We start from the raw sequence: 15,807 nt of genomic DNA, 5'->3' as shown, positions 1-15,807 counted from the left end.
TGAGGCGAGCAATTGCTGCGCCTTTGGCTCGTTTTCTGGAATAATTAACTTTATATTTATCGAATAAGACATACTAAATTTTTGTGTATGCCTTTACATCGTTAAATTTCGAATAAACGCACAGCAATCAGCTCCTCAAATTGATTTTCGACTTTCGTCCATTGATCGACAGCCTGCGCCGCAGGATCCTCGCCAAGGAAAAACGTATTTCCCGCGAATAAAGGATTAGACTTTCCCGGAGGAGAATTCTGGTGTTTGAGGTAGAGGCGGGATATTAAAGAGGATATATCAAACATTATTATACGAGGTTCGCGCGGCTCTCCTTTAACCTCGAATAAATCCGGCCCGTAAAACACGCGGGGTTTCTGGAGATTCCGCTTGTTACGTAGGGGCGTAACGCGCGATATTACGCGCGCGTTCTCCATTTTGGTCGTCGTAAAAAGAAATGATACAAATTGTCGACGTTGATCGAACAAGGGGATAAAACCGCGAGCTATTCGCAGCGCGATAACGTCGTACGCAGACAGCAGAGAATAAGTTTATTGGAGCCGTACGTTCGTCCCGAACCTTTTCTTCCGAAAAAGAAAGGCGTCCATTGTGTATCAGCCAGGCGAGAAAGGATTACATTCTGATGGTAATTTCGTGTCCGAAGTGGAACATTCGGTTTCTCGATGCATTCAAGTAACGTTATTTAAATAGCGTTAAAATATTGGACGTTGCCGCAAGGTACATACGAGGTTTCGACTTTTCGTTTTCTCCCCGAGTCCGAAATCGGTCATTTCAATAATGTCTCTATGGGCCGGATACAATGGAACGTCCTGTACACTTTGCGGGTGAGTTACGACCATAATTTCGTCGATTCTTCACGGTCAGGCCCACATAGGAGACGTCGCCAACAGATAGTTCCTTTATCGTTCGAAATTGAATTAACGTTGCCCAACGAACGAATTGCCGAGGGGGGCACCGTAGGAACGAGTTTCCACGGTTTTCTGACGGCGGTTATGCTACAGCCGCACCCGGTTAACCGTTCGTAACGAAGTTTCTGGGTTCGGGCGAGCAGAACGCGCGGGCTCGAAGCGGATCGCCGCGTCGCGCTGCGCCGCGCCGCGTCGTTCCGTAACGAGTAATGATTTACGCGTGAATACATTTCCCTCGGTTCTACGGAATGGGCGGGCTAGCCTTTCAGCTGGATCTTCCCTCGTTTAATACCGCTCATTGTCGAAGAATAGATCGTGGGCACGGACCCGTTGCTTGTACAAGAGGAAAGTGTGCCACAAGGACAACCCGCCTCCGCCGTTGACTTGTAAATCCACACGAAACTGTACGCCAGACCACCTGTAACCGAACGGTGAACCGGTCTGTGTACCTTGATAAAATCAACCTGTTAAATGGTCCGCCCGGAGATTCGACTACGTCGATTCACCCTCGGAATAGGATCGCTTCTGATCGAAGACTATGGCGCAAGTTCGAGAGTTACGCGAACGACGGTCTTCCCCAGTCGGCGGACGAGGAGGTTCGATTATTGGAACGGTGGGTTCTCGGTTTCGCGATTAACCCTTTCGGTACGAGCGCCGGATATATCCGGCATCCATCTAGTCACCTGTCTGGCCGAGCGCCGGATATATCCGGCGTCCATTTGATGACCAATATGGACGAGTGCCGAATACGTCTGGCATCCATGTAAGCCATATTTCTGTAGACCCTTTACAGAATGTTTACAGGAAACATTTCAAGAAAGATTTAGAAACGGATTAAGCACAGTCATTACTTAACGCTTAAGAAAATCTTCGCACAAAAGTGGACTGACCCTGCGTTATGTGCGCATTTTCGGCGCGGCACCCCGTACAGTGGGAGTGTCACGGCGGACAACGCGCAGGGTTAAGGAGCTTGAAAACGCCGGCAATACGCGGAAATCGAGCTATGAAATTGCCGGTCGTGTTGTCGATCCTGTTTCGAATTATCAAGTATAGAATGTATCGAATCTTTTCATCCGTTACCAACCTGTTTATAACTGCAATTAATATTTCCGGCCGGCGACGCCGCGTCGGCGCGCTCTGCGTTTCAAAATAAACAGGCGAGCGAAACAGCGAGGTTTTTCAATGCGCAACACGTGCACCGTCGACGCCCCCGAAACTTTCGTCGCGTTCCCGCCAAAACGAGTCGAAAATATTTCCACTGTTAAACGAATCTTTTTTGTTCGGCTGAAACGCATTATTCCTTAACAGTTCAAGGTTCGCTTGGGTTCGCTGAATACTTTTGACGACATTCAACATTTTTTCTGCCATCCGACTTTTTGTTAGCAGCAAAAATAACCTCGCGTTCCCGTTTTACCCTACTTCTCTCCTCTATATTTTTAATATTCTTCTTCTTCTCTATTTGTCAAAATACTGAATGCAATTCCTTCGCCATCTTCTTTCTTTAACAGTAGCAAAAGTGCAAGTCAATTTTGTTTATTTTCAAAAAGTTATTTCACCTTCTCTACACACACACTGTTCTATATGGTAAACGGTGATATATTGAATAATAAATGCATTGTACGCAAATTATACGCGAAGCATTGAGTCTGACAAAATAATCAGCGAACGCATACGTCCAGTCGTTTTTATGCGACAGTTACGCGAAATCCTACTTTTACGCAGTTCCCGTGTAGATTCTCAAACAATTTGCCGCGGCAATTGCTTTTTAATTTCGTGCGAAGCCTGCGCCGATTGTGCGTCATCGACGGGGCGGTTTTAATTAGAAGATGCATGTTTCAACGGCCGATACGTCTCCCGGTTAATCCGGCAAATGTTTAGACAGGCTGATCAAGTATTCCAATTGGGGCGCACGATGGTTAATCTTTGACCAGGAGAACGAGAAAGTGATGTCACCTTGACAAGTCGTAAATGCGTAATGAAGTGTGGATATCCCGGCCGCCGAAATCCATGACTGCCGCCATTCGTCATTGTACCGCGGCATCGAATTTACAGCCGCACATGTTCGTCCGGCGCGCCTCGCGTGATTCATCATATTACGCGTGACGGATGAGTAACCGCGGCGTTCCGATCGCGAACCGGACCGCTTCGTTTCCTTTCGGTTCGGTATTTCGCGGCGGTTAGTACAGAATAACAATCGCTTTTTGACATTCGATCGGCAGACTTCGGCCGTTCGTTCCTAGGGAAGTCGGGTTCAGGCGGTTCTCCTTTGAACCGTGACCCATAGTTCGGGTTCCGCAGAGTAGATGGCGCCAGTTGTCTTGCAATAGGTCCGAACTACCCCCTAATCGCTCTCGAGGACCTAGACACTAGACACCAGTAGTTGAGGTCGTTTCATTCGTTTAATAATATTTAATTGATCGCCCTCTGATAAATATCATTATTTGTAGGTTCAAGGTGGTATTAGAAGGGACACGAATAAATCAAATGAATTAAAATCACAGATGAATCTGTTAACTGTCGGTTCACACCGGAGAATTCATTGTAACTGCCGTGCCGTCGACGGTTCAACCCTAACTGTCGTCGGGCGAAACCCCGACTATACACGCACGCTCATGTACTAATACAATAACCCAACATATCAGACTACGAACCATTCAGCAAATTTATATTTTCATAGATTGTTTGACGAAAGTGTGGAAGCTTCGCAATAACTCGCTTTTCTCTGAACAACTTGTCTCTGCAAATTAATTTGTACGTTAATCCATTATATCGTCCTGATCTTATTACGATTACTTTTCAATTTTAATTCGATTCGATAAGATGCTTCAATTTCGTGACATTTTTGACGTATTTCGCTTGTCATTCGAAGCGACAATGGAAAAATCACAACGCGAAATGATTCTTTTTAAAACCTTACAATATTTTAAAACCTCGACGAATATTTTAACGATATATTAACCTTATAGTTTATACCTTGTAACGATTCTCTATCTCGATTTTGCTTCGATCGTTACAAACATACTCCGTTTGCATGCAGCAAGAGTGATTAAAACAATACAAATGTTTACTCCTCCCGTAACTCTAACTCGACCGCTCGTTGCTCTAACATCTAAAATAAATTGTTACACAACATCAAATAAATCCGGCGGCTATCGTTCAGCTGCGCCAACACGGGGGCTCCAATTATAAAAACCAGATCTTCTGTACTCGGGACTCATTCACGCACGGAAAACCGTTTGCACAAGCCTGCATTCGGGAGTCGGGATCGCCGTAACACCGGCCGCTAACGATCTCGGATCTCGTAAGCAAGGAAACGCTGTTCGAGGTGCTAATCCATCTCTAGATCGCGCCGGTGAAGCGTGTTAATGCCAGGCGTTAATCGGTCCGATCGACTTCTCCGGCGCACGCGATTTCCGCCATTACTCACCGAATATTCTCATTAACATTGGCCCGGGCCGGAGATACCATAACTCAATCGGCACGCGGAAATCCATCCGGACAAATGGACTAATATCTCCCGGCAAAATCTGCCCCCGAACTCGGAGCTTCTTCCCCGGACAACATTCCACCCCCGTCGGGCACCGCCGTCTTCGTCATCCCCGGACGCGATGTCTCGCGCAACACGTGTAAAAAAACATTTCCTGTCTGAATCTTTGTATTTATATCCAACCATTCGATATTTTACGTTAAGGCATTGTACACGTGCGTACTTATGAACATTGAATAAATCGCAGAATCTATTTGCTAACAATGTTTGCAAACGAGAACGTAATAAATGAAACATTATTCTGTTTTTATTTTTTCTGTCTTTATTTCGCACTATTACCCTACGGTATTAATAATTTAGTATCGCCGTATCGGCGACATCCTAGTGCAAAGGGTTAATTGTCAATGACCAAATTTTTCTTATTGTTGGAATATATTAGGTCTACCGGAAAGTTTTGTCCGATAGCGTCACTTCAGGTTTCAATCCATATGCACATGTTGATTTGAGACATATATAACTATCTCTCTTTATCATTGCATTTACACACATGTACTCTTCTAAATAAACCGAAACAAAGATGTCTCATGTCATTATTAAGTGAGACGCGATCGTGAAAACATGGCTACCGATGATAATGCCAGACCACATGCTGCTTTGGCGACTCGTCAGAAAATCGCAGAGCTAGGCTGGGAAATTCTGTCACATCCACCATACTCCCCAGACCTAGCACCCTCCGATTATCACTTGTTTCTCTCTTTGCAAATCTTTTTACAGGAAAAAAAATTCAAAACTGAAGCTGATGTCAACCAAGCACTAGTTGAGTTCTTCGCCTCTAAAAATAAATCATTTTTTAAACATGGCATTTACAAGTTGCCATCACGCTGGCAAGAAGTCACAAGTAAGGATGGAAAGTATATTCTACAATAAATATTATTAAATGTATGAAAATTGTGTTATATTTCAATTCAAAAACGGACAGAACTTTCCGGTAGACCTAATATTTCTACAAAATCAAATTTTTCGCTGCGTTTTCGGCGTAAACGCCCCACTGTGCGGCGGTAGGATGACTTCCGACGAGGAGGTGGACCAGCTCCCGACATCTCGCGCCCCCACTCTCCACGGTGGAAGGTGTTGCGAACAAATCGGGGCCCGGTCGGTGGCACCGCGAACAAATCACGGGGGTTGTCTGTTTGCGAAGCGTTCTTTTGTCGAGACGCGTCGGGGCCACTGTTCGCCGGGGCTATTAAGCAGCAACAACAACCCCGTTGAAGAAGAGCCCGTGTGCGGCTCGCGCAGCGAGGTAAGAAACCGCTCGAGGGTGGGGTAGAGGGACGAGATACGGGACGAGGGGCGAGAACGGCGCGGCTTGATAAATGCGCGCCCGTACGCCTAGAGAACCAGTTTGGTGTTTACCTAGTAAGTAGTGTTGTCAGTCAGCTGGTTTGTTGCATCTTCGCGAGCCGCCTGTGGCGTGGAACGTTGGCTTACTCGCACTCTCGCTCGCACGCTCGCATGCTAGCTCGCTCGCTCGTTCGCGGCGTGCACCCCCATCCATCCGTGCGTTCCCGCCGCATATACCTTCAACGAGGGAATTTCGTTGGCGTTCTTGGTGGGGGTAGCTGTTCCCGGCAGTGGTGGTAGAACCAACCGTTGGTGGGGGAAGTTGGTGGGGGTTAGGTGCACGCCGGCAGTCATGCAGGGTGCGTGACCGTCGATTGAATAGGGACTCGAGCTCGGAGTCAGTTCCTCTCCGGCGTTCGTGGTGGCATGTCGTCGCGCTTCGGCCGCTCTCCGCTCGCCTGTTACCCGCGCAAGTAGTTTCTCACGAGGGAGAGGAGAGAAGAAGAGACCCTCTTTCGTCATCGGCGTTCTCGCGTCGCGATCCGGTTATGACCGATCAGTGTTTATACGAGACCCACGGACATCGTCGGACGAGGTCATCGTCTTCATCTTCGTCTTCGTCTACGTCTTTGCCTTTGTTTTCGTCTTTGTCGTCGGTTTAGTGTTTAGTCAGTGGTTGATCGTCGAGCCAGCTCGCTCGGCCGACGGGTGCTCCGAATCGTATAGGAGCGAATCGGAAGTAATACGTTGCTGGTTCTCGCGATTTCAATTCGTCGTGTGAAAAACGAGCAGCCTGTGCACGGTTCGCGAACACCGAGTGTTGTGACTATGAGTGCGTGACGGTACGACTCGGTTGGCCCCCACGTCCCCCGTTAGCATCGTAGCGACTACTCAGGAGGAACGTGACTCCGGACCCTAGATAGCCAGAATGGAGGCATCACGGTGCTCCGTAACTGTACTGGGGATCGTCTGGTGTCTGGTTCTGAACTGTGGCCCGGCGCTGGGCCGCAGCATCACCAGTCTCGAGGCACCGAGCGGCTGCGAGTGGAAGAAAGACGGCGACGACGGCGAGAAGGAGCTCGAGTGCAAGGTTCGGACTATCGCCAACGTGCCCGGCTTAATTGGCAATCTCTCGGATATTCAAGAGGACTCGATCAGCTCTCTGGCCTTGAACTGCAGCGACGTGCTCTTCTTCGAGAGCCAGATCGACGACCCCCACGGGTTCCTCTCGCCCCTGCCGCGGCTGGAAAAGCTACGCGTCGACAATTGCAAGATCCGCTATCTGCCCGGCGGTGTGTTCGCGTCCGCCCACAATTTGCGTAGCCTCGCGGTGAGAACGCGCAACGGCGACTGGTCCGCGATGACCCTCGAGATGCACAGGGACTCGCTGCGCGGCCTTAGCAGCTTGCAGCACCTCGATCTCTCCGAGAACAACCTATGGACGCTGCCGTCGGAGCTGCTGTGCCCCGTAAGGTTTCTCTCGAGCCTGAACTTGACGCGCAACAAGTTACAGGACATCGTCTCCCTCGGCTTCTCCGATATGGTCGAGTCGTGCACGCCGAGCCTCGAGGTGCTCGATCTGAGCTGCAACGACATCACCGCCCTGCCGGACCGCACGCTCAGCAATCTCAGGAGCCTAACGGTGCTGAAGCTGCAGGAGAACGTGATCACGATCGTGGACGATCACGCGCTCGCCGGACTGACCGCGCTCCGTTTGCTGAACATGTCCAGCAACAGATTGGTCGCCCTTCCGCCCGAACTTTTCTCCAGGACCAAGGAGTTGAGGGACTTGATACTGAGCAACAACTCTTTGGCCGTTCTGGCACCGGGACTGTTGGATAATCTGATCGAGCTACAATTGCTCGACATCAGCAACAACCAATTGACGAACCGCTGGGTGAATCGGGACACGTTCTCCAGGCTGGTCCGCCTCGTCAGCCTCGATCTCTCCTTCAACAGGCTGACGAGAATCGACGGCCATGTGTTCAAGAGCCTGTACAGCCTGCAGATTCTGAAGCTCGAGAACAACGACATCGAGACCCTGGTGGACGGGTGTTTCGGTTCTCTGACGAATCTGCACTCGCTGGCTTTATCGAACAACAGAATTGCCAGGTTCGATCCGTCGCACACGATCGGCCTGGCCACTCTCGGCCAGCTGTTCCTCGACACGAATAGATTGAACACGGTGCATCGTCATGTGTTCGACAATCTGACCGACCTCCAGGACCTTTCTCTCACCGGAAACAATCTAACGGAGGTGCCGCACGCGGTACGCGCGCTCCACTCGCTGAAGACCCTCGACCTCGGCAGCAACCACGTGTCCAGAATCGAGAACGACTCGTTCGCCGGTTTGAGAGAGCTGTACGGTCTGCGGCTGGTGGACAACAGGCTGGAGAACGTGACCCGGGAGGCGTTCGCCGCGTTGCCCTCGCTGCAAGTGCTGAACCTGGCGAACAATTACATCCGTCACGTGGAGCAGAGCGCGTTCGCGAGTAACCCGGCGTTACGGGCGATCCGATTGGACGGAAACCAGCTGATCGATATCCGCGGCGCGTTCACCAGCCTCTCGTCCCTGGTCTGGCTGAACGTGTCCGACAATAAGCTGGTCCGGTTCGACTACAGCTATCTGCCGAGCAGCATAGAATGGCTGGACATACACGCGAATCAGATAAGCGAGCTCGCGGATTATTACATGTTGCGGAACACGTTGTCTATAAAGATGCTGGACGCGAGCTACAACCAGATCTTGGAGATCTCGGACGCGAACGTGCCGGACAGCGTGGAAACGTTGTTCCTGAACGACAACAAGATAGGTAAGATCGGCGGCGGTACGTTCCTGCAGAAAACCAACCTGGAGAAAGTGGTGTTGTACGGGAACGAGATAAAGCATCTCGAGCTGGCCGCCCTGACGCTGCAGACGGTGCCGGACGACGCGGAGCTGCCGGAGTTCTACATAGGGAACAATCCGATTGTGTGCAACTGCAGCATGGAATGGTTGCCGAGGATCAACGAGATGGCCCGTCTGCGCCAGCATCCTCGGGTAATGGACCTGAAGTCGGTCACGTGCGAAATGGTGCACGCGCGCGCGACACCTCGCCGACCGCTGCTCTCCCTGAAGCCGAAGGACTTCCTCTGCCGATACGACGCGCATTGTTTCGCGCTATGCCATTGTTGCGACTTCGACGCGTGCGACTGCGAGATGACCTGCCCGGACAATTGTTCCTGTTACCACGACCACAGCTGGTCGAGCAACGTGGTCGACTGCTCGAACGCCGGCTACAAACACGTACCGGAGCAGATTCCCATGGACGCGACCGAGATCTATCTGGACGGGAACGATCTCGGCGAGCTGGCCAGCCACGTGTTCATCGGCAAGCGTCAGCTGGAGGTGTTGTATCTGAACAACAGCGGGATCGCGGCGTTGCACAATTGCACGTTCAACGGCGTGAGAGCGCTCCGAGTTCTCCATCTCGAGGACAACTCGTTGAGGGAGCTGAGGGGATTCGAGTTCGATCAGCTGGAACGTATGTCCGAGCTGTATCTGGATCACAACGCGATCGCGGCCGTCGGCAACACGACCTTCCGCAAGATGCAGAGCCTGGAGGTGTTGCGGCTGGACAGCAACCGCATCGTCGACTTCCGGCCGTGGGACGCGTTGCCGAGCGTCGGGGACAAAGCGAAGGTCGCCCTCGAAGGGAACACTTGGAGCTGCGAGTGCGGCAACGCCGCGAAATTGCGGGGATGGCTCGCCGAGCACCGCGGCGATCCGGAGAAGATGTACTGCCGCGACGGCGTCGAGACCCTCGCGCAAGCTATGAAGCGTTGCGGCGATCCGTCCACGGAGGCCGTCAGCCGCGGCATTCAGGAAATCCCTCTGCTGGGTGGCAACTTTGTGCCGCTTTTAGCCGGCGCCTTGGTGGCTGTGATCGCGATCTGCCTGTTCGTCGCGTTGGCCTTCGCTTTCCGGCAGGACGTGCGTCTATGGGCGCACGCCCGTTACGGTCTACGACTTGGCAAGATGACCACGCCGCCGGACGAGGAGAGGGACCGCCTCTACGACGGTTACATAGTCTACAGCGAGCGGGACGAGGACTTTGTCTCCAGGTTCCTGGCAGCCGAGCTCGAGCAATCCGGCCTGGCCCTTTGTCTGCACTGGCGAGACTTGCCGCCGGCCAGGCCGCAAGAGGCGGTCCCGCCGGCCGCCGCGGCCGCCAGACGCATCGTGATCATCTTCTCGCCGGTCTTCCTGGCGAACGAGTGGCAGCACGCCGAGTTCCGGGCCGCCCTTAGGACAGCGCTGGAGAACATCAGACCCAGCTCCAGGAAGAGGCGAGTGGTGGTGCTGTTGGCCACCGAGGCGCCCGCCCGCGATCCCGAGCTCCAGCTGCTTCTGCAGACCTGCACGGTCGTGATGTGGGGCGAGAAGAGGTTCTGGGAGAAGCTGCGGTTCGCCATGCCAGACTCGGTCGGCAAACGGCGGGACAGCAAGAAGGTGAACGACCGAAATCGCACGCCGGCCCGCTACACCGCGGCCCCGTCCGCCGGCGACGTGTGGACCAAGCCTAATGGCGTTTTGGTCGCACCGGTGCACGCACCCACGCCCACGCCCACGCAGTCCACCTATGTCAGCTCGGCGTCCAGCAGGACCGAGGACGAGGACAGCGGCGCGGAGCACCAGCACCAGCATCAGCACCAGCACAGCGGGTACAGCGCGCTCCACACCGGAAGCGCCAGGCCAGCCAGCCTCTCATCCAGAGGCAGCCATCTTTACAGCACCATACCGGAACCGCCGGTGGTGCCCACCGCACCTCCTGGCGAGGTGCTCACGCATCCGACCAATCCTCGTACTTACTTCGTCTAGTATAGACGGGCACCGTTGTCCTCGTTGTCGGTCTCGTCGTCGACCACGCGAAGATCCGCCGTCTATCGGGCCAGGGGATGGACTCTGACGGACCCCGGCACGGAAATCCGCTCGAGGACGCGACAGGGACGCGCGTAGGTATTTGTACAGTTTGATCCAACGACGAACCGACCGTTTCCGCGCGTCCGTCTGTTTGCTCTTCCACTAGAATCCCTCCGACTGGGGATTCTCCCTTTCGCTTCCGGCCGCCGGAGAGTGTCCCGGCGTTCGGGGGTTGGGGGATTAGAATGTATCGCCTCGCGGACAACAGAGAGAGGGAGAGAGAAAAAGAGAGAGTGAGAGAGAGAAAGAGTGGACGCGAGGCTTCGACGCGCGTAGGGTTTATCGATTACAGAGACAGGTTTATTTAATTGTTTCCGTGTAACGCGATTCGTTGTGCGGGGTGCTCTTTCGTCCGCGATACTCGCTTTCGGGGTGGTTCACCCGCTGAGAAACACACGGCCGTGCTCTCCGACGGAATGCTGCCGGTCACGAATAGAGGAGGAAAAAGTTTGCGTCCATTGTTCGATGACCGAATCTTTCTGTTTTATTGTTGCGCGGTTGTTCAACCCTTTGCGTCCTGTTGGTACCGTAACCCTAGCTGTGTGCAACAACGTTCTCGGGACAATTTCTGACAGAGTCTCGGGAATGTTAGTCGTTCGTTTTAAATCGAGAAGTTTATCGTATCGAAGCAATAACGCTTTCGTTCTCGCGGGCACGAAGAAAGTGACGCGCGAAAGGATCGGGTCAGACTTTGTTTTCGGTTTCAAGCGTCGCACTCGCACTGTTAGAACTGTAAAATATATTTATACTTAAGGTATGCGTTTCTCGGACACAGTCTCGAAGCGACCTGGATCGAGACGGAAATTCAAAGTTGGAACGGTTCCGCGGACGCATGGGTTCAATGTTTAATAATTGGCTCGACGGCACCGGGGACCGGAGCGACGACGAAGTCTCTGTTTCCGCTTCTGTTTGTCACGGTTTTAACGGAACGGACATACGCGGATCGTATCGTACCGTCGCTTCTTTAACAGACACTGACGAATTATTCCGTTTCGACGGCAGCCGACGAGCACCGATACGATCGCATCATCTTTTAATTGACAGGGTGAACACGAATCGAATATCACCGACGAATTCACGACTGAATGACGTAGCCCGGAGCATGACCGGGCTTCTATTCATTCTTAGATTCTGCTCGAAAGTGGTAGAGCGACCGATGAACGAGCACTTCGCGAGGTCCGTGATCGAGTCATTATTTTTACGTATTAGCCGAGAGAGAGAACGTACGACGAGCTGTCTCTGATCTTCTACGATAAATGTATATTGTGTAATTATAAAGCGGAGGGTAACTTTAGGAAATGGCAGTCAATGAGGACATAGATTCGTAACATTATTCTCGTCGCTCGTTAGAGCTGGAACGCCAGCATCGGAGCACGGCGCGTGCACAATTAGCGTCTTCACGCGCGCGCCCTCGTCCGCGCGGGTGGCACGACTGTCCACGCGATGCGTCGCGACGCCGGCCGCGAGCGCGAAAAATGATCGCGTAACGATCGCGATACCCTCTCGATCCCATTCCGCCTCGTGGAACTCGCCGAGACCCGGCCGCGATCGATCGCAACGGTCGGCAGTTCGGCCTTCTTCTCTTGCCCCCGTGTTCGTTATTTATTATTTTGCTTTTTACCCGATGGAACGGCTCGATGGGATTTCACGAGGCATGCCAACTTACGTTCTTAATTTTCCGCTAATGCCCCCGCGAACGCGCTCGTTTGTTACGCGGACCGCCCGCGCGCGTCGCCGGATTTTTGTCAGCACCCCGACAAAGCGGAACTGAAGTCGTCGCCGGGTCGTTACGAAATTTTCGTTCCAATTAAACTGCGGGGCAACTTGTTTTCGGCAACGCGGCCTGGAAATAATTGGAGGGCTGTCTTTAAATCGCGCGTCACCCTCGAGCGAAGCGTCGATTATTCGCCGGAAAGTTCCGCGAAACTTTTTTGTTCGTCGCGGCTTATCGCCGACCCTTCAATTATTTCGGCGACGTCCCGTTTTCTCTTTCCTCTTAAACGCGAACGCACGGTTCTTTGTGTTTTCACCGGCTAATTTTCTCGAACGACCCGGTTGCAAACTCTCGGGTCGAGTTCTTCGAAATCGCAGTGTTTTAAGTTATCCGGTAATTAATCTCCCGACGCGACAGCGTTTTAGTCTTTGTACAGGTGTCCGCGACTTGTGCAAGCTCGCTTGGAATTTTGGGCGCACACCCGTTAACGAGGAAAAAGTTTCGAAATCACGTTTCCCTGCGTCGCGACGACGGGGTCGCGCGCCTCCGATCACGCGAAATTTGTTACAAAAGGTTTCATCGGCCGCCATATTTGCGTGTAATTAATATTTTCATTTTCCATTAACCGTGCAACCGGCGTGCTTCGCGTAACTTCAATTTCAGCTATGGTTCGCGCTTCGCGCCGCATTCCGGCGCATTCATACTTCCGATCGAATGAAGAGCATTCACCCCGACAGCCTAATACTTTGAAACGGTTAAAAGCGCGCTTAGTTTCGGATTTAATTTACTTCGCCGTCCTAATTTCTGACACATCGACCGACAATGCTCGCGGCGAAATTGTTGTTACGCCGAAACTCGTCGCTTTCGAAAAGAATTGATTTAGTTTCCCTGCGAATTGGTGCGGCAGCGACGAGATTCTAATTTTTTACGTTTATTTGGTCGGCTCGGAAGCCTAAGTCCAAGTATTTCGCAAATTAGTCGTGACAGAGTAACTTTTACATTTCTTTCTGATATTTAAACAAAAACTTCACAAAATATCGTGTTTGCATACTTCTATATTAGAAATAATAGAAAATATAAATATACGAATATAGTCGTTTTGGAGGATTTTCGTTTAAATATCAGTATAGAACCGTAAAAGTACCGCTATCTTTTATTTATAAAGAAATTCACTATACATTGATTTATCGACCGAAAGATCCTACGATAAATACGTGTTTGCATCGCTTAACTAATTCTCGAAGAGAAACGGACTTACACTGATCGGCTTCTGAACCGTCCGTTTCGTTCGTACTTCGGCTTGTCCGACAAAAATCGTTCTGTTCCGGCAAATATTTGAATTTAATTGCGACTAGTCGTCTGTTCTTCGTTAGTTTCCGACGGGAACGAACTTCGGGGTGAACTCGATGATTTTGGTGGGCGCGCCCCGAGGCACGAAACATTTCCGCGACAGAGAATCTTGTTCGATCGTTGTTTCTTTTTTTAATTTCTGCGACGTTGTATTTTCTAATCCGATGCAGAGACGAATGCAATAGCGACCGAGGACAGTCGAGCCAACCGCCGCCGCCGTCGTAACCCGTCTCGCCGATAAGAAACATGAGATCAGACGAGAATGATACGCTGCTGTGTGAACTCCGGATCCCGGGATGAACTTTCCTTCGTACTAATCGTATATATTTTTTCCGTCCGGGAGACGGAGCGACTGCGTATCCGTAGTTCTCATTCCTGTCGTTTGTTTGTCAATTCGTGATATAGAGAGTGTGTGAAAAAGAGAGAACGAGAGAGAGAGAGAGAACGAGAGAGAGAGAGCGAGAGGTTCGACAAAAGAGAAAGGAGAAGAAGATGGATTACCTGGTACAAAACTGGGCACAGAGCACAAGAATGAAAGGGGGAGAGAGAGAGAGAGAGCGAGAGAGAGAGAGAGAGAGAGAGAGAGAGAGAGAGATAGTAGATAGAAATGAGAGAAAAGACAGAAGTCTCTAGCGAGACCTCGTTCCTAAGATTCACGACTGTCTTTGGTTAAAGCAACGGTCGCCAAACGCTTATTAGTCCGTAAGTGAGAGAATTCTCTGTGTAAATACTGTGTATATCTAACGTTGTAAATACTCACGCACACTTTTTCGAGCACACCGGGGACGGGTCAGCCGCACTTGTAAATGATTAGGCGTACCAATGAGCGATCCACCCGTTCCGTCTTTATCCTTTTTAATCGTGCGACGATTTAATTTGACGCGAGATGCGAGCCGAGCATCGTGCAGAATCATACTAAACGCTCTAGTATCCTTTCAGTTTTGTTGCAGTATTTTCTTTATTATTACGATTGGACCGTGGATCTTCGCGCATACCGCAGATTGCAATAAACAGCGCGTTTACTTTTTTCCTAATAATTTGAATAAGTCGATTCCCGATCGTTTCGCGCGTATTCATTTTCGTCGTTAAATGACGTCGTCGCGTAAAATCCACGGTCCAACGACGGACGTTTCAATGCGCGAGCCAATGCTATGTTTTCTTCGCTTTGAATAAAAATCGCATAATCTCCGGCGAAGATCGGATCTCCTCGTGAGCAGGTTATTTATCGGTATCGGTGGATAGCAATCGATTTTACTCGTTGGTACGCCTAATAACGGTAGGCACCGGTCGCGTTTTGAGCGCGTCCCTAGAACTTCGCGGTCTTTGCGACTACTTCAAATTGATTGTATTGTATTATTGTAAATACGCTCATCGGATCACGCATTATTGTATCCACGATCTGTTACATAATTATTAAATTAACTGCCACTTTCCATTTCATGCGACGAACCATGAGAAATAAACACGTTTGTTTTGTAACACGGAGATCTTCTTTGCCCCCCCCCCCCCCCCCCCGCGACGATTCCTGCGACGATCCCCGCGAAAATTCTCTCTTGCGAATTCCTCGGAATTACCAGAAATTACCATTCACCTTGCTACAACGAAATATCGCGAAGCTGTTCAAGTTTGATCTTCGGTCGGACCGATTTACAGTAATCGGTTCTCGTTAGATGCATGAAAGAGACTGGAATCTGATCGAGGTAATCGATCGGCGAGCTAATCATCTCCGGCGATAAAATAGATAAGTATCGTTTAAGCTGCTTAATTGCGTGACGAGATGCCAGTCGGAAAAGGCGACGATGTTGTTTATGCGGTAATCGAGCAATGAAAAAAAGACGACCGTACGATTTCGAGGCGGCAGGATCTCGAACGGAACGGCCTAGGCTCTAATTACTGTGCTGCGAACGGATGACTGGGCAACAGTGGTATCATATATTTCCGAAGCGTGTTTCCCGGTGACCGGTGCATCGATAACGGCGGCGCCTCCGCTGCATAAACGCGTTCACACTTTCGACCGCTGTATCAGCGTCACGCT

At 51.0% G+C, this 15,807-nt stretch overlaps 1 protein-coding gene across 1 annotated transcript; it reads left to right on the top strand.

Annotated features, from left to right (window-relative positions):
• The first annotated feature begins 5,816 nt into the window (after positions 1–5,816).
• Positions 5,817–15,251, top strand: LOC117217435 (toll-like receptor Tollo). Its single transcript, XM_033465035.2, has one exon. The coding sequence runs from the start codon at positions 6,674–6,676 to the stop codon at positions 10,604–10,606; it is 3,933 nt and encodes a 1,310-aa protein (XP_033320926.2). The 5' UTR covers positions 5,817–6,673; the 3' UTR covers positions 10,607–15,251.
• Positions 15,252–15,807: the final 556 nt, after the last annotated feature.

Source organism: Megalopta genalis, chromosome 12 (genome assembly GCF_051020955.1).
Source record: "Megalopta genalis isolate 19385.01 chromosome 12, iyMegGena1_principal, whole genome shotgun sequence".
NCBI lineage: Eukaryota > Metazoa > Arthropoda > Insecta > Hymenoptera > Halictidae > Megalopta > Megalopta genalis.
Note: the sequence above shows the minus strand (reverse complement) of the source record. Positions and strands in the feature narration are given on the sequence as shown.